This window comes from Callionymus lyra, chromosome 18 (genome assembly GCF_982586985.1).
Source record: "Callionymus lyra chromosome 18, fCalLyr1.hap1.1, whole genome shotgun sequence".
NCBI classification, from domain to species: domain Eukaryota; kingdom Metazoa; phylum Chordata; class Actinopteri; order Syngnathiformes; family Callionymidae; genus Callionymus; species Callionymus lyra.
This window is the reverse complement of record NC_141835.1, coordinates 6,262,936-6,285,849: the sequence shown is the minus strand read 5'-3', so window position 1 is coordinate 6,285,849 and position 22,914 is coordinate 6,262,936. Positions and strand designations below refer to the sequence as shown.

The following is a 22,914-nucleotide window of genomic DNA, read 5'->3' as shown; positions in this document are numbered from 1 at the left end:
ATTCAAAGTGTGTAACTCAAACTTACCCCCCTTTTTTTTGTCGCTCCTCCAACAAGTAGACAGACGTAAAAACTCCGACATCAACGTTTAATTCCTGATTGTAAGTATTGCGACAGTTACAGGATGAGCCGCTTCTGTACATTTGAGGACAGTAAAAGTCGTGGTCGACGACGTGGTTTCTTTTTTTTTAAAAATGGAATGTAAACAAAAGTTAAAAAGTTCGTGCGAGCAAAGATTTACTCCAAATGTTCTTCGGTGAACAGGTCGGCGAGGTCGGCGACGGTGAGCACCGAGGCCTCCGAGTGTTTCATGGTCGTGCTGGTGTGACTGAGGACGAGATGACGGTATTAAAAAAGAAATCACGGAAAATGACACTTCATCTCACCTCTTTTCTGCGGTTTTTATCATGGCCTGCATTCGCTCTTCTATCGTGGACTTAATGAGGAATCGATGGACAAACGTGGGTCTGGAAAATAAACCACAGTTTTATTAAGGAATCTTGAGGTACTTTTTGAACATTTTCACCCCGAAAAATGCAATAATATCTACATTTTTCAACTTATTTTGAAGATAATGTCCAAATATCTTGGATAATAACTTAGAAACGTATCAAGACTGTAACAATGATTAAGGTTCTGCTGACTTGGTCTGGCCGATGCGGTGGACTCTGCCGATGGCCTGCAGCTCGTGGGCCGGGTTGAGGATCGGCTCCACCAGCAGCACATGCGTCGCCTCGATGATGTTCAGACCGTTGGATCCCGTGTGCAGAGGAAGGAGGAGGATGTTGATCTTCTCCTCGTACTTGAAGGAACTCAGGTTCTCCTGAGGACGAAGAGGGAAGATACAGAAGTTATATACTTTTTTAAAACACTCCGAAAGTCTCTCCCGGATTTCTGCGCTCAAATTATCTTGTAGAGAAAAAATATCTTGGGAGTTTTTTTCTAAAAAGTTTGAGATCAAACGTCATGAAAACATAAAACAAATTGAAGACAACATGAGACAAAAAGTGGTCAAAACTGAATTCCTGCGATACTTTCAAGTACTACTGACAATATATGGTTTTAATCCCCTTGTGTAATTTGACAAAAGCTCCTCCCATGATGCAACACTAATAGAATCAGGGATCTCTCTCTCTTTCTCCCCTCTCTCTCTTTTTCTCTCCCTCTCTCCCCCTCCCTCTCTCTCTCGCTTTCCGTCTCCCTCTCCCTCTCACTCGTTCCCACTCTCTCTCTCTCTTTCTCTCCCTCTCTCTCCCTCTTCCTCTCTCTCGTTCCCACTCTCTCTCTCTCCCCCCCTCTCTCCCCCTCCCTCTCTCTCTCGCTTTCCGTCTCCCTCTCCCTCTCACTCGTTCCCACTCTCTCTCTCTCTCTCCCTCTCCCTCTCTCTCGCTCTCCGTCTCCCTCTTCTTCTCTCTCCCTCTCTCTCTCTCTCTCCCCCCCTCTCTCTTTTTCTCTCCCTCTCTCTCTCTCTTTCTCCCCCCCTCTCTCTCTCGTTCCCACTCTCTCTCCCCCTCTCTTTCTCCCCCTCTCTCTCCCTCGTTCCCACTCTCTCTCTCCCCCTCTCTCTCTCTCTCTCTCCCCCTCTCTCCCCCTCTCTCTCTCCCTCTCTTTCTCCCCCTCTCTCTCGCTCTCCGTCTCCCACTCTCTCTCTCTCTCTCCCTCTCAGTCTCCCTCTCTCCCCAAAAGTAATTTGAATTTGAATCACAACATTTCATTCGTTTACTCTAGCGAGCTTCAAATCAGCTTCTTTGATTGACAGCCAATCACGTGCTTATAAAAAAGAAAGCAGCCCATTGGTTCATTTTCCAACTTGTCCGGGACCACGTAGTGTCAATCAAGTTCTTCTATTATCTGGATAAAATACCAAAGTCGGAGTGAAATTGACTTCTTTCTAGAAAAAACAGCTAAAGTGTATTCGTAGAGTTGAGGTCAAGGTACGAGTAAATATTAGGTATAGTTAGAGTTAAACTAGTTGAAGGACGTTCCATGAACTCATTAAACAAGGAACTTAAATGACTCTGAAGATTGAGGAGAGAAAGTGCAGCGACCGAGGAAGATATAAATCAGGTCCAGAGAAGGAGATATTTGGGAAACCCCCCCCCCCAGCCCCCCATGATTAAACATGTACGAGCAGCAAATATTGAACTTCTCCAGTTGATGGATGAAGATAAAAACCTGGAATTTGTGGATCCCGTTGATCTGGGAGAACTCCATGCCGTTGTTGAACAACGCTTTGGCGATGATGTCCAGGACGCTCTGCCACTGCCGTGAGAGGTCGACCGGGGGTCAAGCACCGTCAAGAAAAAAAAATCCACGTAGATGGTTTCGGGGGGGGTTACCGTGGAGAAGACAAGACACTTGGCCCCGGGGTCGGTGAGATGGATCTTCTTCAGGGTCCTCACCACGGCCTCCACTTTGGTGGAGTGGCTCCCCTGCGAGAGAGAAAGGATCTCAGTAGGCGCTCATGGAGGGTCGCCGCCCCGGAAGCCCTGACCTTCACGGGGATGTCCTGGTCCTGGCTGGAGGAGTGGGTGGTGAAGACGTAGGAGATCTCGGCGTGCGAGGTGGTCTGTCTGCAGATGGCACATTTGATGGCCCGGCGCCGCGAGCCCACGCTGTACTGCTCCACGATGATGGCGATGCACTCGTTGCAGAAGCAGTGTCCGCAGGTGAGGACGGCCCACTGAGGGACCGACAACTGAGTTATGGACCACCCTGGCGGTTGATGACTAGACCCCTCACCTCCTGTCCGAGGGGCCGGGCACATATGGGGCACGGCTCCGGGTTCAGCTCTTCGATGGATTTGTCTTGAGACTGCGAATTTAAAAAATATAGTTTAAAGACGACGTAACTCAAAAACGAACCCTGGTCGTTCTTCACCTTCTCCAGGTTGTTGAGGTACAGGAACTGGCCCAGCTTCTTCTGGAGCTGCGACTTGGCCACGGCCTGGTCGTTCAGCAGTTTGACCCGGTTCTGCTCCACCTGCAGGGGAGAGGTCAGAGGTCAGGAATGCAGTGAAAATAGTTGGGACGCGTGACGACCTCCTGCTGAGATGCTTCAAGAACCAAATGTTGTGTTGATGTCTGAATCTTCAAAATTTAGTTGGGATTGTTGATCAAAGCTACTTAAGGATCGTCATCGACTCGTATGGTCTCTAACAGCTGCTGCGCTCAGAACCTCCAGAGCATTAACAGACATGACTTAATAAAACAGAATCAAATCCACTCTAAATACATTGTTTTAGTGTTTCCTCTTTTTAATACTCTTTGAATCCATTTTACTCATTTGATTTTCTTTCGATAAAGAATTAGAAATTAGCTCCTTGGCAGAGGTACAGGTTGTCTTTGTGCTTTTGTAGTTTCTTCAATTTTCATTAAGAAAACTAAAATGAAGTCAAACTATTTTTAATGAATAACAAAAAAACAACAATAATTTTACATGTGAATCTGATTACAGACATTCTAATCTAATCTAATCTAAGCATTGAAATATGTGTCTCAACAAGAAGGATCTTCTCGCCTGCAGTTCATACAAAACTCTGCAGCCAGAATTCTGCTCTAGTAGAAGAACTCACATTTACCCGATCATTAAATCTCTTCACTGGCTTCCAGTTTCTTTCAGGATCAACTTTAAAATTCTGGTTCTTACTTTCAGATCTATTCATGGTCAGACCTTCCATCAGAAGCTTCTGACCCAGACTTACACCCCAGCTCGGGCTCGGACTGACCTCGTGTGGTTCTATGATGTGCAGCACCTTCTGCTTGGGCTCGTCGGTCAGACGCACACGGAGCCGGTCGGTGGCCATTCCCAGCTCGTCTATGGCCGACACGTGGTTCCGCAGGACCATCCAATACTCGTGCAGCACCTGCGGATACATCCTGGTGAGACCCTCGGTTCAAACGCACACATCCAGGGAGTCAAACTCAATCACACAAGGAGACAGAATCTTTCAGAGGTCTTGGTGTTTTAAACGTCTTTAACAAAGGGTGCAGAGTTCTCCGCAGTTTTACTCTTATTGAATGATAATTTGTTTTCTTTGAGGAAATCATGTTCGTTTTGTTTTTCGGGGAGGAAATCAAGTTAGTTTTTGTGTTTTCTGAGAGGGAATCATGTTCGTTTTGTTTTTCGGGGAGGAAATCATGTTAGTTCTTATGTTTTCTGAGAGGAAATCATGTTCGTTTTGTTTTTCGGGGAGGAAATCAAGTTAGTTTTTGTGTTTTCTTAGAGGAAATCATGTTCGTTTTTGTATTTTCTGAGAGGGAATCATGTTCGTTTTTGTGTTTTCTGAGAGGAAATCTTGTTCGTTTTTGTGTTTTCTGAGAGGAAATCATGTTAGTTCTTGTGTTTTCTGAGAGGAAATCATGTTACTTCTTGTGTTTTCTGAGAGGTAATCATGTTAGTTCTTGTTTTTTCTGAGAGGAAATCATGTTAGTTCTTGTGTTTTCTGAGAGGTAATCATGTTAGTTCTTATGTTTTCTGAGAGGGAATCGTGTTAGTTTTTGTGTTTTCTGAGAGGAAATCATGTTCGTTTTTGTGTTTTCTGAGAGGGAATCGTGTTATTTTTTGTGTTTTCTGAGAGATAATCATGTTAGTTTTTGTGTTTTCTGAGAGGGAATCATTTTAGTTCTTATGTTTTCTAAGAAGTAATCATGTTAGTTTTTGTGTTTTCTGAGAGGAAATCATGTTCGTTTTTGTGTTTTCTGAGAGGGAATCGTGTTAGTTCTTATGTTTTCTAAGAAGTAATCATGTTCGTGTTTTGTGTTTTCTGAGAGGGAATCATGTTAGTTCTTATGATTTCTGAGAGGTAATCATGTTCGTTTTTGTGTTTTCTGAGAGGAAATCATGATAGTTCTTGCGTTTTCTGAGAGGGAATCATGTTCGTTTTTGTGTTTTCTGAGAGGAAATCTTGTTCGTTTTTGTGTTTTCTGAGAGGAAATCATGTTAGTTCTTGTGTTTTCTGAGAGGAAATCATGTTAGTTCTTCTGTTTTCTGAGAGGAAATTATGTTAGTTCTTGTGTTTTCTGAGAGGAAATTATGTTAGTTCTTGTGTTTTCTGAGAGGAAATCATGTTAGTTCTTGTTTTTTCTGAGAGGAAATCATGTTAGTTCTTCTGTTTTCTGAGAGGAAATTATGTTAGTTCTTCTGTTTTCTGAGAGGAAATTATGTTAGTTCTTGTGTTTTCTGAGAGGAAATCATGTTAGTTCTTGTTTTTTTCTGAGAGGAAATCATGTTAGTTCTTCTGTTTTCTGAGAGGAAATCATGTTAGTTCTTCTGTTTTCTGAGAGGAAATCATGTTAGTTCTTGTGTTTTCTGAGAGGAAATCATGTTAGTTCTTGTGTTTTCTGAGAGGAAATTGTTAGTTCTTATGTTTTCTGAGAGGAAATCATGTTAGTTCTTGTGTTTTCTGAGAGGAAATCATGTTAGTTCTTGTTTTTTCTGAGAGGAAATCATGTTAGTTCTTCGGTTTTCTGAGAGGAAATCATGTTAGTTCTTCTGTTTTCTGAGAGGAAATTATGTTAGTTCTTGTGTTTTCTGAGAGGAAATTGTTAGTTCTTGTGTTTTCTGAGAGGAAATCATGTTAGTTCTTGTTTTTTTCTGAGAGGAAATCATGTTAGTTCTTCTGTTTTCTGAGAGGAAATCATGTTAGTTCTTCTGTTTTCTGAGAGGAAATTATGTTAGTTCTTGTGTTTTCTGAGAGGAAATTATGTTAGTTCTTGTGTTTTCTGAGAGGTAACCATGTTAGTTCTTGTGTTTTCTGAAAGGTAACCATGTTAGTTATTGTGTTTTCTGAGAGGAAATCATGTTAGTTCTTGTGTTTTCTGAGAAGAAATCATGTTAGTGTTGGTGTTTTCTAAAAAGAAAACATGTTAGATGTGTGTTTTCTGAGAGGGAATCGTGTTAGTTCTTGTGTTTTCTGAGAGGTAACCATGTAAGTTCTTGTGTTTTCTGAGAAGAAATCATGTTGGTTTCTGTGTTTTCTGAGAGATAATCATGTTAGTTTTGGTGTTTTCTGATAAGAAAACATGTTAGATTTGTGTTTTCTGAGAGGAAATCATGTTAGTTTTTGTGTTTTCTGAACATTTCGCCTACTGAAATGTTGGTGTCGTGACACTGTACTCGTGTACTCCTAGTACCTTGTACTCCTTCTTCCAGGTCTCGAACAGCTCCATGAAAGTGTTTCCTTCCTCCACCAGCTCCGGGTCCGAGCGCTTGGCTTTGGCGAACGCCAGGATGGCTTTGAGCGTGCGCTCCGTCTCGCTCGCCGCCCACAGGCCTCGGCTGGTGGTGGGAAGACGGTCGTCCACCAGGCCTTCCTCGTCCTCGATCATCTCTTCGAAGATGGCCGTCTGACCTTTGACCCTGCGGACGCGGCCATTAAAACCAGCCTTTTTTTTTTTTTTTAACAGAGAAGGTGTCGTCGCTTACGTGTGCGAGAACAGCTTCGACTCGTAGTCGGTGAAGAGTTCGTCGGCTTTGCAAAAAACGCAGCTAAAAAAACAAACGTCAGTTCGGCAGAAAGCGACGGAGCCTCCAGAACCGGGTCGTACTTGTTGAGCGGGAGCCTGTTGGGCCTCAGGTGACACACGGTCGCCTCCTCGATCACTTCCTTGGACGCCGGACCCTCCAGGCTCTTCACCGCCTCCCGGACCGTCTTCTGGGATTTCACCAGATCCTCCATCTGAGTGGTGAGGATGAACTGCAGTCCGCAGCCGTCACGGAACCTGAACACACCGGGTCTTAGTACAGGCGAGGATCCTGAGGGGCCACATGTCATATTATTACGTGGCCCCCACAAATCTACTGGTGTGTTTACTTGTCAGCCATGGAGAGCTTGTGGGCTTGTTGCTTGTAGCTGGACGTCAGCTCGTTCTTGACCCGGGACACCAGGTCTTCGTCGGTGGAGCAACGGATGGCCCTCTGGATGACATCCAGCCACCAGGGGGCGCTCAGCTTCACCTGAGCAGAGAGAATTTATTTTTATTTTTTCCAAGTGGAAATCATGATGGTTTTCCTGTTTGCTGAGTGGAAATCATGTGTTTTTATGTTTTCTTAAAAGGAAATCACGTGTTTATGTGTTTCTTTGTTAGTTTTCGTGTCATCTAAGAGTGAATCATGTTAGTTTTCCTGTTTTCTGAATGGAAATCATGTGTTTTTGTGTTTCTAAGAGGAAATCATGTGTGTTTTTGTTTTCTGAGAGAAAATCATGTTCTGCTTGTGTTTTTTTGGGAGGAAATCATGTTGATTTGTGTGTTTACTGAGGGGAAATCATGTTAGTTTTTATGTTTTCTTAAGAGGAAATCATGTGTTTACGTGTTCCTTTGAGGAACTCATGTTCTTTTTCGTGTCATCTATTATAGGAAATCATGTGTGTTTTTGTTTTCTGAGAGGAAATAATGTTTGTCTTGCGTTTGTTGGGAGGAAATCATGTTTTTTTTTGTGTTTACTGAGGGGAAATCATGTTAGTTTTTGTTTTCTGAGAGGAAATAATGTTTGTCTTGCGTTTGTTGGGAGGAAATCATGTTTTTTTTTGTGTTTACTGAGGGGAAATCATGTTAGTTTTTGTTTTCTGAGAGAAAATCATGTTCGACTTGCGTTTGCTGGGAGGAAATCATGATAGTTTTTGTGTTCACTAAGAGGAAATCATGTTAGTTTTTGTGTTTTCTAAGAGGAAATCGTGTTCGTTTTCCTGTCATCTACAATGAAATCATGTTAGTTTTTGTGTTTTCTGAGAGGAAATCATGTTAGTTCTTGTGTTTTCTAAGAGGAAATCGTGTTCGTTTTCCTGTCATCTACAATGAAATCATGTTAGTTTTTGTGTTTTCTGAGAGGAAATCATGTTAGTTCTTGTGTTTTCTAAGAGGAAATCATGTTTTTTTCTGTTTTCTGAGGGGAAATCATGTTAGTTTTTGTATTTTCTGAGAGGAAATCACGTTAGTTCTTGTGTTTTCTGAGAGGAAATCATGTTTTTTTCTGTTTTCTGAGAGGAAATCATGTTAGTTTTTCTGTTTTCTGAGAGGAAATCACCTTAGTTCTTGTGTTTTCTAAGAGGAAATCATGTTTTTTTCTGTTTTCTGAGAGGAAATCATGTTAGTTTTTGTGTTTTCTGAGAGGAAATCACGTTAGTTCTTGTGTTTTCTAAGAGGATATCATGTTTTTTCTGTTTTCTGAGAGGAAATCATGTTAGTTTTTGTGTTGTCTGAGAGGAAATCCTGTTAGTTTTTTATGTTTTCTGAGGTGAAATAATAATAATAATAATAATCTCTATTTATATAGCAATCATGTTAGTTCTGTTTTCCGAGAGGAAATCACGTTTGTTTTTGTGTTTTCTGAGAGGAAATCATGTTTGTTTTTGTGTTTTCTGAGAGGAAATCATGTTTGTTTTTGTGTTTTCTGAGAGGAAATCATGTTAGTTTTTGTGTTTTCTAAGAGAAAATCACACAGGATTAACACAACAATAAAATGTATTCCACTGATTTGATGTTTTCTAGACGAAGCTCTTACTTTGCGTTTCAACTCCTTGATGTTCTGCAGAACCGGCTGCAGCGCCTGCAGAGCGTCGGCCACCTCGGAGTCGTACTTGGTCATGTAGTGCTGCCTCAGCTGCTCCGCCTGTCGAGAACATCAGCGTCGGTCCTCGGGGTCGGAGGTCAACTCCAGGCGAACAGGATCTCACCTCCTCGCTCAGCCGGTCGTCTCGGAGCGTCGGAGGAATACCGGGATGTTTGGCCGTCAGCAGCTCCATCAGGTTGTGAGTGGCGTGAAGTCTCTGTTTTTCAATTAGACATTCATGCATTATAATCCTGTCACACAAAAGATTTTTAATTGGAAATTAAACATCTAAGAGATGATTCGTGCGGATTCATGGCGTCTGTTATGCTAAATCACATCATCGTGGCTCATAATAGCTACTTAAAGGATCAATTTACTCCTTTTTATCTTCCTTTTTGTGTTTGCGTCCCTCGTCTCCACCTCCTCTCCCTCCTCCCACGCTCTGTCCATCAGTGCCTCACAAAGATGTCACTCACTCCTTTAATTGGCTCCATTTTCAATTAAATAAATGTCTATTTTTTTGTTCTTACATCAGCCAAATGTATTTAACACGTTATAAATGCTACTTTAAAATGTTTATTTATTTAGCAAACTGAACCTAGCATAGCATAGCTTGTTAGCCGACTATGAACATTAATGCATAGTAACAATTTTAGTGTTTTCTTAGAGGAAATCATGTGTGTTTTTGTTTTCTTTGAGGAAATCATCTTCTTTTTGTGTTTTCTGAGAGAAAATCATGTTCGTTCTTGTGTTTTCTGAGAGAAAATCATGTTCGTTCTTGTGTTTTCTGAGAGAAAATCATGTTCGTTCTTGTGTTTTCTGAGAGAAAATTATGTTCGTTTTTGTGTTTTCTGAGAGAAAATGATGTTCGTTCTTGTGTTTTCTGAGAGAAAATGATGTTCGTTCTTGTGTTTTCTGAGAGGAAATCATGTTCGTTCTTGTGTTTTCTGAGAGGAAATCATGTTTGTTCTTGTGTTTTCTGAGAGGAAATCATGTTCGTTCTTGTGTTTTCTGAGAGAAAATCATGTTCGTTCTTGTGTTTTCCGAGAGAGAATCATGTTCGTTCTTGTGTTTTCTGAAAGGAAATCATGTTTGTTCTTGTGTTTTCTGAGAGAGAATCATGTTTATTCTTGTGTTTTCTGAGAGAGAATCATGTTCGTTCTTGTGTTTTCTGGGAGAGAATCATGTTTGTTCTTGTGTTTTCTGAGAGGAAATCATGTTTGTTCTTGTGTTTTCTGAGAGAAAATCATATTCGTTCTTGTGTTTTCTGAGAGAAAATCATGTTCGTTCTTGTGTTTTCTGACAGAGAATCATGTTTGTTCTAGTGTTTTCTGAAAGGAAATCATGTTTGTTCTTGTGTTTTCTGAGAGAGAATCATGTTTATTCTTGTGTTTTCTGACAGAGAAAACCATGTTTGTTCTTGTGTTTTCTGAAAGGAAATCATGTTCGTTCTTGTGTTTTCTGAGAGAGAATCATGTTTATTCTTGTGTTTTCTGAGAGAAAATCATGTTTGTTCTTGTGTTTTCTGAGAGGAAATCATGTTCGTTCTTGTGTTTTCTGAGAGAAAATCATGTTCGTTCTTGTGTTTTCCGAGAGAGAATCATGTTCGTTCTTGTGTTTTCTGAAAGGAAATCATGTTTGTTCTTGTGTTTTCTGAGAGAGAATCATGTTTATTCTTGTGTTTTCTGAGAGAGAATCATGTTCGTTCTTGTGTTTTCTGGGAGAGAATCATGTTTGTTCTTGTGTTTTCTGAGAGGAAATCATGTTTGTTCTTGTGTTTTCTGAGAGAAAATCATATTCGTTCTTGTGTTTTCTGAGAGAAAATCATGTTCGTTCTTGTGTTTTCTGACAGAGAATCATGTTTGTTCTAGTGTTTTCTGAAAGGAAATCATGTTTGTTCTTGTGTTTTCTGAGAGAGAATCATGTTTATTCTTGTGTTTTCTGACAGAGAAAACCATGTTTGTTCTTGTGTTTTCTGAAAGGAAATCATGTTCGTTCTTGTGTTTTCTGAGAGAGAATCATGTTTATTCTTGTGTTTTCTGAGAGAAAATCATGTTCGTTCTTGTGTTTTCTGAAAGGAAATCATGTTAGTTTTTGTGTTTTCTGAGAGGAAATCATGCTAGTTTTTGTTGAATGTTAATGCAAAGTAACAATTTTTAAATTTTACTTTAATACGAAAAATACTTTTTTTTTTTAATCAAGTGATTATTTGATGTTAATGCATTATCATTTATACGTTTATAACATGTTTTGGTTAATTTGAAACGTCACTTCCAGTGAGGAGCCAGCAGGGGGCAGCGGTGCTACAGAACTAATCACAAAATAGGTTTGAAGAGTAATTCTATAATATTGACAAAATGTTTTCGATCCTTTTTTCGAGTAATTCTGTGAACCAATAATCGGATCTATATTTTTCTCTCGCATACATGATCGTATATATATTTAAATTGTGGTCAAATGAAAAAAACCCTTCATATGCTAATGTCGCTAACATGAATAGCAGCGTACCTGCAATGAATCCGTCTTCAGTCGTCCTTTGTGTTCCTCGGATGAACGAAGCACTTCTCTGTACATCTCCACCGCCTCCACGAACTCATCTGCAACATGAATGCAGCGTCAATTACTGACAATAATACATAATACATCCGTCGCGAGCGAGGATTCAAAAGAGCCACGAAGTGCCGCGTCTGCGATCGGACACTAATTACGTGGATAAAACACACCGGGAGACAAAGAAATACTGTTTTTTTGTGTCATCTAAGAGGAAATCATGTGTTTTTTCTTTTCTGTGATGTTATTATGTACGTTTTTGTGTTTTCTATGATATAATAATGTATTTTTTTTATCTTTTCTAAGAGGAAATCATGTTATTTTTTGTGTTACTTTAAGGAAAGCATGTTAGTTTTTGTGTTTCTTTGAGAATACCGTGTTATTTTTCTGAGAGAAAATCATGCTAGTTTTCATTATGGAAATCATGTTAGTTTTCGTGTCTTTTAAGAAGAAATCATGTTAGTTTTCATGTTTGTTTGCTATCTTTATGGAAATCATGTTCGTTTTTGTGTTTTCTTTGAGAAAATACTGTTAGTTTTCATGTTTTCTGAAAATAAATCATGTTAGTTATCATGTTTTCTGAGAGAAAATCATTTAAGTTTTCTTTATGGAAATCATGTTTGTTTTTGTGTTTTCTTTGAGAAAATTATTTTACTTTTTGTGTTTTCTTTGAGAAAATAATGTCAGTTTTTGTGTTTCTTTGAGGAAACCGTGTTAGTTTTTATGTTTTCTTTATGGAAATCATGTTTTAGTTTTTTTCCCAAAAGAAATCATGTTAGTTTTCATGTTTTCTGAGAGAAAATCATGTTAGTTTTCATGTTTTGAAAGAGAAAATCATGTTAGTTTTTATGTTTTCTGAGAGCAAATCGTGTTCTTTTTTGTTACCTAAGAGGAAATCTTCTTTTCCGTGTTTTCTAAGAGAAAATCTCGCAGGATTTACACAACAATAAAATGTATTTCACTGATTTGACTACAGAACTCACTCGCGCAAGGATTAAAAAGAGCCTCGTCTTTCATCGGACACTAATAACGTGGACAAAACAGACCCGGAGACAAAGAAATACTGTTTTTTCGTGTCATCTAAGAGGAAATCGTGTGTGTTTTTGTTTTCTGCAAGGTTATTATGTTTAGTAAGTTTTTGTGTTTTCAATGATAAAATAATGTCAGTTTTTATGTTTTCTGAGAGGAAATCATGTTGGTTTTTGTGTTTCTTTAAGGAAACCATGTTAATTTTTAATGTTTTCTATGAAAAATAATGTTAGTTTTTGTGTTAACTAAGAGGAAATCATGTTAGTTTTTGTGATACTTTGAGGAAACGGTGTTTGTTTTCATGTTTTTCGAAAAGGATATCATGTAAGTTTTCTTTATGGAAATCATGTTCGTTTTTGTTTTCTTTGAAAAATTAATGTTAGTTTTCGTGTCTTTTAAGAAGAAATCATAAAAGTGTTCATGTTTGTTAGTTTTCTTTATGGAAATCATGTTAGTTTTTGTGTTTTCTTTGAGAAAATAATGTTAGTTTTCGTGTCTTTTAAGAAGAAATCATAAAAGTTTTCATGTTTGTTAGTTTTCTTTATGGAAATCATGTTCGTTTTTGTGTTTTCTTTGAGAAAATAATGTTAGTTTTCGTGTCTTTTAAGAAGAAATCATAAAAGTTTTCATGTTTGTTAGTTTTCTTTATGGAAATCATGTTAGTTTTTGTGTTTTCTTTGAGAAAATAATGTTAGTTTTCATGTTTTCTGAGAGGAAATCATGCTATTTTTTTGTGTTTTGGAAGAGATATCATGTTAGTTTTCATGTTTTCTGAGAGGAAATCATGCTATTTTTTGTGTTTTGGAAGAGATATCATGTTAGTTTTCATGTTTTCTGAGAGGAAATCATGCTATTTTTTGTGTTTTGGAAGAGATATCATGTTAGTTTTCATGTTTTCTGAGAGGAAATCATGCTATTTTTTGTGTTTTGGAAGAGATATCATGTTAGTTTTCATGTTTTCTGAGAGGAAATCATGCTATTTTTTGTGTTTTGGAAGAGATATCATGTTAGTTTTCATGTTTTCTGAGAGGAAATCATGTTCTTTTTTGTTACCTAAGAGGAAATCTTCTTTTCCGTGTTTTCTAAGAGAAAATCTCGCAGGATTTACACAACAATAAAATGTATTTCACTGATTTGACTACAGAACTCACTCGCGCGAGGATTAAAAAAGAGCCTCGTCTTTCATCGGACACTAATAACGTGGACAAAACAGACCCGGAGACAAAGACGACGAGACGATGAGTCTCATGGGAAAACCCCCAGAGAGCAGGAGTGAGGGGTTCATACTTCTGATGATGTGGATTCCAGCGAGGCCGTTGAGCGCGCACACCAATTGTCGGTGAGCTTCTTCACACTCCACTCGACATTTCTTCTGCAGGGACTTGAGGAGCTCCTCCATCGTCATGGTGCTGCGAACAGATGGACAACCTCTCAACACGGGCTCATAAATAAAAGCTTCTTCTGCTGAAGAACCTTTTCTGGAGCGGCAGGAACTCGCCCCTCACGGCCTGGGGGTGACAGCAGGCCTGGCGGAGCCGGAGCAGGGGGCACAGGATGGTGTGGACGGTGCGGCGATCCAGGCTGCCCAGCTTCAGGCTCCAGTCCGAGATCTTCCGGAGCTTGACCAGGGCGTCCTGCGAGCAGACCTCGTGCTGACGGTGGTAGAAGTGACCCTCCACGGGCGAGAAGTGCAGCCAGTGGACCTCCTCGGTCTGAGGCGGGATCTGGATCTTTAGAGGAAGAAGAAATAGTATTAGAGAAGATATATTTTATATTATATATATATATATATATATATATTTTTAAGTTTTTGTTGCTGTTATTGTAAACAAAAAGTAGTTTAAATTAAAGCTTGAGATTAAAATCTTGAAATAAACGACCTCATCTTGTTTTATATGATTTTAGACGCGTCTATATTATTCAATTAAAAAAAAGAAGAAGTTTGCTTCAATAAAGAAAAATATTCTCAAATAAAAAAAATTTACTTGAAAAAACGTTCATCAAAGTGAAAAATGCAGAAGCAAATAGTATTTTTTTTAACAGTTTATATTTTATTTAAGTAATTTTAAGTAATAGTTTTTTGTGTTTGAGGAAAATTATGGAGTTGATATTTTTGTCTTAACTATTCAATCCTCCACACATTGGTTCAATAAAATACAATTTAAATAAAAAAACAAAACAATTATCAATTAAAAACAAAATGTGTTTTAAATGCAAATAAAATTAAGACTTATTTTCCTTTTAATTGAACCATAAATTAAATGTCATTTTGTGTGTGTCATATTATGGATACGACATTTTTGTCCTGGACATTTAATCCAAAAAAAAAATGCTCAAATGCAAAAACAAAATGTTACAAAGAACTCCTTAAAATAAATACATTGAAGTGTTGTTGCTATTTATTAAGTTACTGTTTTTTGATTTGAACCGATTTTACAATATATTTACGTCTACATTTTTAAAGCAGCACTCTGTAAGATTGAACATGTTTGTTTGTGGCGCCCCCCAGGGTAACTACAGGGTAATTGCAGTACAAAGTACACACTACCTCTTTTTTACAGTCCCTTTGTGCTACGCAATTGTTAAAAAAAAAGTAATTCGAAGTATTTTCAAGGAAAAATGCCCTCCACGTACTTAATGGAAATAAATGCAACCTCCGTCTCTTGAATCACGTGGAGACGTTCGACCAGTTCGTACCTGATCAATGACATCTTTCTTGGCCGACCGCCACAGCAGCTGAGCGACGACGTGGTAGAGCGGCTCGGCGTTGCCGCGGCGATAGGGTCGATACAACAACTGCTCCCACCAGTACTTGACCCAGTATGGGTCGACTCCCAGGAAGAGGATGAGACCGTAAAGATCTAGACGAGGAGGGGGAAGGAGGTCAAAATTTGACGTCGACATCAGTCGTGGTTCGTACCTTCCAAGCCTCTCTGGACCGGCGTTCCACTGACGCACCAGCGGTTGACGGACGCCAGACGCAGAGCCATCTCTGCAGCCTGACAACATCGGGATCAATCAACTCTTCGAGGTAAATAAGAAACTCTACATTCACGTACCTTGGCCGTCGGGCACTCCACCATCTGGGCCTCGTCCAGACAGATGCGCCACCACTCCACGGCCACCAGGGGGCTGGGGACGGCCATGTAGCGCTTCTGGTTGCGGAAGCGGCGTCCGTCCTTGCTGTTGCTGTGAGGGATGTCCACGTAGTTGAGCTCCGAGCGCAGGACGTCGTAGGTGGTGATGACCACGTCGTGCTCGGCCAGAACGTGCGGCTGGATGAAGCCGTGCTTCTTGACCCCGTGGTAGACCTGTGGGGGTCAGATCCATGCACTCAAATATCACCATTATTTTCTCATGATACCAGATGAATACTGAACATCACTGTTTCAAATAACATTTTATTTTAAATCATGGTCAATATTTAATTAGATTCAGGTTAAAAAAAAGAAATATATTTTTGTTATTTTCAATAAACATGCAAATAATCACAGTGTTTATTAATTTCTGTGTTGCAAACAAACTTCAGGCCTTTGAATGGTGCTGTATCAAATTATTATTTATAAAAAAATAAATCATCATAGTCCTTCTATAGTTTATGTTCAGAAAATGTTCATGAATAAAATAATTTGATTTCTTTTTTTTTTTTAACTCAAAATAAATGCATATATTCACTGCATTTGTTCATTTTCTTGCTACAGTTAAACTCGCGGCTTCTTAATAGCAGCAGCCATTAACCCTCCAAACAATAAAACCACGCGAGATCCACTGAGGACGAGAGGATACAGTCGACTCCAGCAGCTTTCAAAGCTGATGTTTGGACATATTTTGGTTTGAAAACAAATGAAAGCAGTTACAACTGAGGACGAGAGGATACAGTGACTCCAGCAGCTTTTAAAGCTGATGTTTGGACATATTTTGGTTTGAAAACAAATGAAAGCAGTTACAACTGAGGACAAGAGGATACAGTGACTCCAGCCCATTTTAAAGCTGATGTTTGGATATATTTTGGTATGAAAACAAATGAAAGCAGTTACAACTGAGGACAAGAGGATACAGTGACTCCAGCAGCTTTTAAAGCTGATGTTTGGACATATTTTGGTTCGAAAACAAATGAAAGGAGTTACAACTGAGGACGAGAGGATACAGTGACTCCAGCAGCTTTTAAAGCTGATGTTTGGACATATTTTGGTTCGAAAACAAATGAAAGCAGTTACAACTGAGGACGAGAGGATACAGTGACTCCAGCAGCTTTCAAAGCTGATGTTTGGACATATTTTGGTTTGAAAACAAATGAAAGCAGTTACAACTGAGGACGAGAGGATACAGTGACTCCAGCAGCTTTTAAAGCTGATGTTTGGACATATTTTGGTTTGAAAACAAATGAAAGCAGTTACAACTGAGGACAAGAGGATACAGTGACTCCAGCCCATTTTAAAGCTGATGTTTGGATATATTTTGGTATGAAAACAAATGAAAGCAGTTACAACTGAGGACAAGAGGATACAGTGACTCCAGCAGCTTTTAAAGCTGATGTTTGGACATATTTTGGTTCGAAAACAAATGAAAGGAGTTACAACTGAGGACGAGAGGATACAGTGACTCCAGCAGCTTTTAAAGCTGATGTTTGGACATATTTTGGTTTGAAAACAAATGAAAGCAGTTACAACTGAGGACGAGAGGATACAGTGACTCCAGCAGCTTTTAAAGCTGATGTTTGGACATATTTTGGTTTGAAAACAAATGAAAGCAGTTACAACTGAGGACAAGAGGATACAGTGACTCCAGCCCATTTTAAAGCTGATGTTTGGATATATTTTGGTATGAAAACAAATGAAAGCAGTTACAACTGAGGACAAGAGGATACAGTGACTCCAGCAGCTTTTAAAGCTGATGTTTGGACATATTTTGGTTCGAAAACAAATGAAAGGAGTTACAACTGAGGACGAGAGGATACAGTAACTCCAGCAGCTTTTAAAGCTGATGTTTGGACATATTTTGGTTGGAAAACAAATGAAAGCAGTTACGATTTCATCAAGAGTCATGTGTTCTGTAAATTCTGCAACACTAGAGTCTAGTACTCGACAATACTCTACATTGTTACAACACTATCACAGTATATTTATACATATTATATCGCCAGATTCTGTGAAATACCAGAAGCTAAAGGTACTCACCAGCACTCGTAGCGAGGACGACCGGATGTGTCGACTGATCTCTTCCACCCACTGGTGACATATGGAGCTGGGCGAGATGATGAGCGTCGCGCCCGTGGACACGGGTTTCATGGCGACCAGGCAGTGCGGGCAGTAGAACGGTGTGGTCTGCAGACTCTCCTCCTTGTAGTTGACACAGTCGGCGTGCTGCCAGAGCTGACAGTTCATACACTGGACACGAGCTTTATAGTCTACGACGCCCAGTTCGCCGCAGATGCACTCGAACCTGTAGTCGGGCGTGTTGAAGGGAGCCAGCGACGCTATGGTGGGGGTCTCCGTCTCCTCCTGGGAGCTGGACTGAGACTTCTCTTCGGATAAATCGAACAAGCTCAGGGTCTCCTCCGGGTCACGCGACAACTGCACGGATCTCTCGCTCAGACCTTCGTCAGAGTCTGCGAGCCTTGAGTAATCCGACGGAGAGATGGGGTCACCGGGCTCGTCTGAGAGGGCGTTCAGGAGGGCCACCTCCGCCTTCTCCTTCGCTCGCCTCTGAGACGTCTTCCTGGGCTCGCTGGGTCTTTGACTCTAGAAGAGATTTAACAAAATAGATTTTTTTGTCGACAAACAAAAGCAAACACAGATTTTTCCAAAGTGTAATACATATTTAAACACATTGCGGAAATCTGCTTGTTCAAACCATTTCCAACAGGTTCATTTAAAAAGCAACCTGACCTTACTTGTGGAACTGTTTCCTTCAACTGAGAAAAATCTCTAAACTCAGGAAAATGAGGTCACAACCCGATCTGGATCTTATAATCCATGTGTTTGTGTCTTCTCGTTTAAACTATTGTAACGGTTTGTTTTGGTGTCTAAACAAGAAGGATCCATCTCACTCTGCAGCCAGAATTCTGAGCCGCTCTAGTAGAAGAACTCACATTTCCCCGATCCTTAAAACTCTTCACTGGCTTCCAGTTTCTTTCAAGATCCATTTTAAGATTCTGGTTCTAAGGTTCAGAACTATTCATGGTCAGGCTCCTCATGTGGTATATATACTCACGATCTTGGACGCCCCCGCCAACAATTTATCCGTGTACTTCTTTCCCAGCTTGAAGGAGCCGGCCAACCCGCGACCTTTGACCCGCACGACCAGGCCCTCGTCTATGAGCTTGGCCAGAGTCTTCTTGATGTGGTTGCGGTTCTTCAGGAGGTCGTAGCCGTACGTGGCCCGGATGTAGGTGAAGACGGCGTTGACCGAGGCGCCCTTGCCCGCCCTCATCTCCTTGATCCCAGTGAGCATCATGACCTTCACAGCTGTGTGAGGATAATACCACATTTAAAAAAAAAAAAACAACAGCACAGAGAACCAAAGAGAAAATGTTTTAAATACTTGGGTATGATGTCTTTAATTTCGGTTGATTATCCGGCTTAGTGTTGCTGACTTTTTTCTTCTCGAGTGGAGGAGGAGGAACAAAGTAGTTGACAGATTTTCCCTGAAAAAAAAAACATGTCAAAGAGGTGTTTAAATGCAGGCGTTGATCTGCCTTCCTCACCACGGGCATCGTGAGAGCCTCTCGCTCCAGGTCCTGTCGGCCGTGCAGCAGTATCAGAGCCAGAACCTCCACCGTCTTCCCCAGACCCATCTCGTCGGCCAGTATTCCACCGGGCCACTCCACACCGGCCAAAGGAAACTCACGAATTATACTGGCAATGAAAGATGCGTCAAGAAAACAAAGAGTAGTCTTTGTGTTTATTAGGAAATTTCTAACTTCTTGGAGTCATACAATTAAAGTGACAATCTGTAAGTGCTGAATGTCGTTTCTGGCGGCCCCGTGTGTCGGAAACATGTAACTGCATTACAGAAAAATCTGTAGAAATCTCTGTAAAATGATGACAACCAAAAAAGTCCCACCACAAAAAAATTGTCCAGCTGTCTTTTTGAGTATTAATGACCTCTAGGGGGAGCTTTTGTTCAGTCAAAAAAGGCAGTTCAGTTTTTAATTCAATTTTGCACCATTTTCATTTTTAAAATGCAAAAAAAAATTCAATCAGACTTACCAGCCTGTGAAAGGATTGTAGAACAACTTCTTGCCACATAAAGTGATCAACTCCCGCCAAAGGAAGTGCAGCGTTTGCTCTGCAGAGAGAAGAAGTTAGTTTGGACTTTTTATATACTTTTTAGAACCGACAAGAAAACAAATGACATCACAACGTTGGTACGTTTTCATGTTTTCTTTTTTACGTCACAAAAGAGAAAAGAACATAAGAAAAAGGAAAAGGTTTTTTGATCTACAAAAACACTAATAGCTCATTACGTCAAACATCTATGAAGTCTCAACTATACTTGAAAGCAACTTGTTATAACATTTAGACCTTTTACATGTAGACCTTTAAAATAAAGACAACAGAATAAATTCAACCCTCTCATTGTAAATTACAGTTTTTTATTTCCACTTTGAGAAAGTACTTTATATCTTTAAAATCAGGTGTTTTTGTATTTTGAATTAAGGTTTGTATCCGTCCACAGGTACTACATATTCTTCTGAATTACTCATTTTTTACAATTTCCTGAAACTTAAACCCACTACTGAAGTACTCATAAGCTTTTACACTTTCTTGTACAAGCCAACATTATAAATTGTTATAATATTCATCAAATCAAGGCGGTACGTCACCTTTCAGTGTAGACCTTCGGCACTTCTCCCTCCTCAACATCCAGGTCACGGCCTGGCTCTGGTAAGGTCTCAGGACGGGGATGAGAGCCTCGTGCTGGACCTCGCAGGCGGGCTGGTGGGCTTCGACCAGATGCTGGTGACGGACGTAGTCGTAGAGCTCCTCGATGTTCTGCCGTTCCAAGTCCGTGTCACATTCCTCCGCTTCGTTTTCCACCACTTCTGCCGAGACAAAGTTCAAGAAATGTTCTTCTATTTTTTCGTCTCTTGCCATCTTTCATCAACTTCCTGTTTGTATTTTCATCTCGAAAAGCCTTTACACAGTGTTATGGTCAGGTTTGGAATCTGAATAAAAGCTTCTACTTAAAAAAAGAATAGAAATCAGATCTGGTTTAAAGTCACACATTTATTTGTACGAGTGAGAAAGAAAAACAACATAACGCTTGTTGCATGACAGTGCAAATTCTTTTTGAAGCTCAGAGCTGTTAGTTCGCTGTTATATCTGTGTCGCACTTTCATAACTTGTTGATTATCTTACTCTAAATGTGAGTTATTATCGCTAAAGGTCAGGGTTGGTGTTCACTTTCTTTAGTTCATTTTATTTGTGCATTGAATTCATTCATTTTACTGCAATATGTTTCTGATACAACCATCACCATGTACTTACATGAAACACCTTAAGACGTTTCTATTTGTTCAGGCTTTTCCATGAATTTCTCGAACTCCTGTGTTGTTCTCAGTATTATCTTGATCTTTAAAGTATGTACTTTTTTGAGTATTGTTTTGATTGTCTAAGCGCTTTGTGACCCTGGTCTGGAAAAGCGCTATATAAATAAATATTACTTACTTACTTACTTACTTACCGGGAATGATAAAATCATAAAAGTACTCCATTATCTTCTGCATCAGTTGGTTTGCTTTCTTCAGTCGAGAGTTTCCTTCGCTGAGAAACTCGGGTTTACCGAGGCCGGACTCCAACAGGTAAATCCCCACCTGCCACAAACAGTTGTGTAAAAATCTGCTGATATAAAAGTATGAAATCCATCCTCACCTTGAAGTCGACATCCTTCCGGAGGAAGCAGAGTTGAACCACCCGCCTCTTCTGTAGCCAGTCGATGTCCTCCAGACTGATCTGTGTCAGGCTACACTCCACCGTACACGTCTCTCGCTCACGGGCGTCGTTCTCTTCGTCGCCGCCGTAGCTCAGACAGAGTTGCTCGCCGATCTTGTGGAGAGCGAACGCCCGTTCTTCGCCATCGACGGGAATCCAAGCCGGACGGACGCAGAACTCTCCGACCAGCGCCTTCCAAACGTGGCTCAGCTCGGAGGCCGGCGTGACGGCGATACCCACGGAAGGCGTAACGGTTTCCGAGGGCGAAGGAAGTGGTGGCGGCTGGACGTAGGGGGTCGAGTTAGAGTCTTGGGTGGAGCTGCTGCTGGTGGACGGCTGGAGGGAGCAGCTCGCCGACTGGTCCACGGCGTCTTGGATGGTTTCATTCTTCAGGTCATCGAGCATGTTCCAGTTCAGACGCTTCTTGGCCTCGTCGTCCACCCGCGATGGGGGCGCCTTCTTTCTGCGGCTACTCATGATCAGGATCTACAATTCGACAACATTTTCTGTTCAATATTTATTGAACTATAACTGAGCAACGCAATTTTACATGACAGATTATTTAATTATTTTTAGCGCTTTGTGACCCTGGTCTGGAAAAGCGCTATACAAATAAAAATGACTTACTTACTTACTTATTACCTTTCATTACTTACATACATATAATCAAATAGACATATTTTAAACACAAACGGCTGAAGATATAATACAATAATATGAAACAATAACAACGAATTATATCCTAAAAACTCAAAGCGAGCTAGAAAAGTAAAACTTTTATTTTGTTGACTTTATCATTACTTGGTTATGATTTACTCGAGGAAATAAATACTACAAACATAAACATTTGATTTTACTCTACGACATGCGTGTTACACTTTGATTCCAAACCTTATTTATAACAAAATGTGAGCAGTTTTAAAGTTCTCTGCTCAGACGTCGCATAAGACTCCAGAAGCCTCTGTGTGACGTAACGTAATTCACTGTAAACAAGCCATTACATCATCAATAAAACAACATTTACTCGAATGTTTAAAAAAAACGCAGACCAGCCTTTTAGTGATGTTTGTGGAAACGATTCATGTCCACTCTGTGACCAAGAGCCCGGCTTTAGCTCAGACTTCGTTGTTGATGTTAGCCATCTTTGAATCACGGAAGTGACGTCACGCGGATGACGACTGTCTATGACGTCATCGCTTAATTGTATTTATCGATCATTGATACATTTATATTATGTATTTTTATTTAAATGAGTTTAAAAACTAGTTTAGGAGAGTAAGGAAGAGGATTAGGGTCAGTAGAAGAAAAAAAAAAAGAAATCGAAACGAAACGAATTTTTCGGGCTGAATAAAATTGTGAAAAAGTGAAATTTATTCCGGTATTTACTCAAATATTAATTATCGATGGTGATTATAATTAATGGTTTCAATTTTATATCAGTATTATTGAATTGTTTCGTTACACAAACGTGCAGTTACCTATGTTGGCCACATGATGTCAGCAGATGCTGCTAATTTAACCTTGTCTGAGTCGCAGGTGAACAATTATTTCACAATCTTGTTGCGGATCTAATTGTGTCACCTTGACTTGCGTTCATTTAACAAACGATAGTGTTTCCGTTTCATATTGCTTGAGTTTGCATTGTTTACCTCCATCGTGCCTTTACGAACTTTCTCTACACTTGTAACAATGTTCGTATTTTGGCATCTAATGCGTCATCATTCCCATGTGGCGTTTGCTCAATGACACTGTGGGAACCGAATCAGGGGCACTGCAGAGAGTTTGACCCGCTTTTTGGGTGCAGTGCTGAGCAGGAGAAGATGGGGGACCTCATCATCATTGCAGAAACA

At 40.1% G+C, this 22,914-nt stretch overlaps 1 protein-coding gene across 1 annotated transcript; it reads right to left on the bottom strand.

Annotated features, from left to right (window-relative positions):
- Positions 1-73: 73 nt before the first annotated feature.
- shprh (SNF2 histone linker PHD RING helicase) lies at positions 74-22,211 on the bottom strand. Its single transcript, XM_087779522.1, has 30 exons — positions 22,118-22,211; positions 21,005-21,550; positions 20,817-20,946; positions 19,957-20,175; positions 19,340-19,418; positions 18,835-18,985; positions 18,672-18,774; positions 18,342-18,595; positions 17,306-17,869; positions 15,188-15,439; positions 15,049-15,127; positions 14,826-14,989; positions 13,602-13,858; positions 13,416-13,537; positions 11,058-11,146; positions 8,674-8,766; positions 8,502-8,609; positions 6,814-6,956; positions 6,548-6,721; positions 6,426-6,488; positions 6,134-6,359; positions 3,727-3,864; positions 2,880-2,981; positions 2,742-2,813; positions 2,494-2,682; positions 2,339-2,431; positions 2,175-2,261; positions 644-822; positions 386-466; positions 74-327 (listed from the first exon to the last, which is right to left on the bottom strand). Exons 2-30 carry the CDS (start codon positions 21,539-21,541, stop codon positions 237-239), a joined length of 4,839 nt encoding a protein of 1,612 aa, XP_087635648.1. The 5' UTR covers positions 21,542-21,550; positions 22,118-22,211; the 3' UTR covers positions 74-236.
- Positions 22,212-22,914: the final 703 nt, after the last annotated feature.

What these genes read in the sequence shown, in the direction of transcription:
- shprh (XM_087779522.1), bottom strand. Translation starts at nt 21,541, where the DNA reads ATGAGTAGCCGCAGAAAGAAGGCGCCCCCATCGCGGGTGGACGACGAG. An exon ending in ACCTCAACAACCTGGAGAAG is followed by an intron (nt 2,814 to 2,879) that starts GTGAAGAACGAC and finishes TTAAATTCGCAG; the next exon opens with TCTCAAGACAAATCCATCGA. An exon ending in ATAAAAACCGCAGAAAAGAG is followed by an intron (nt 328 to 385) that starts GTGAGATGAAGT and finishes TCTCGTCCTCAG; the next exon opens with TCACACCAGCACGACCATGA.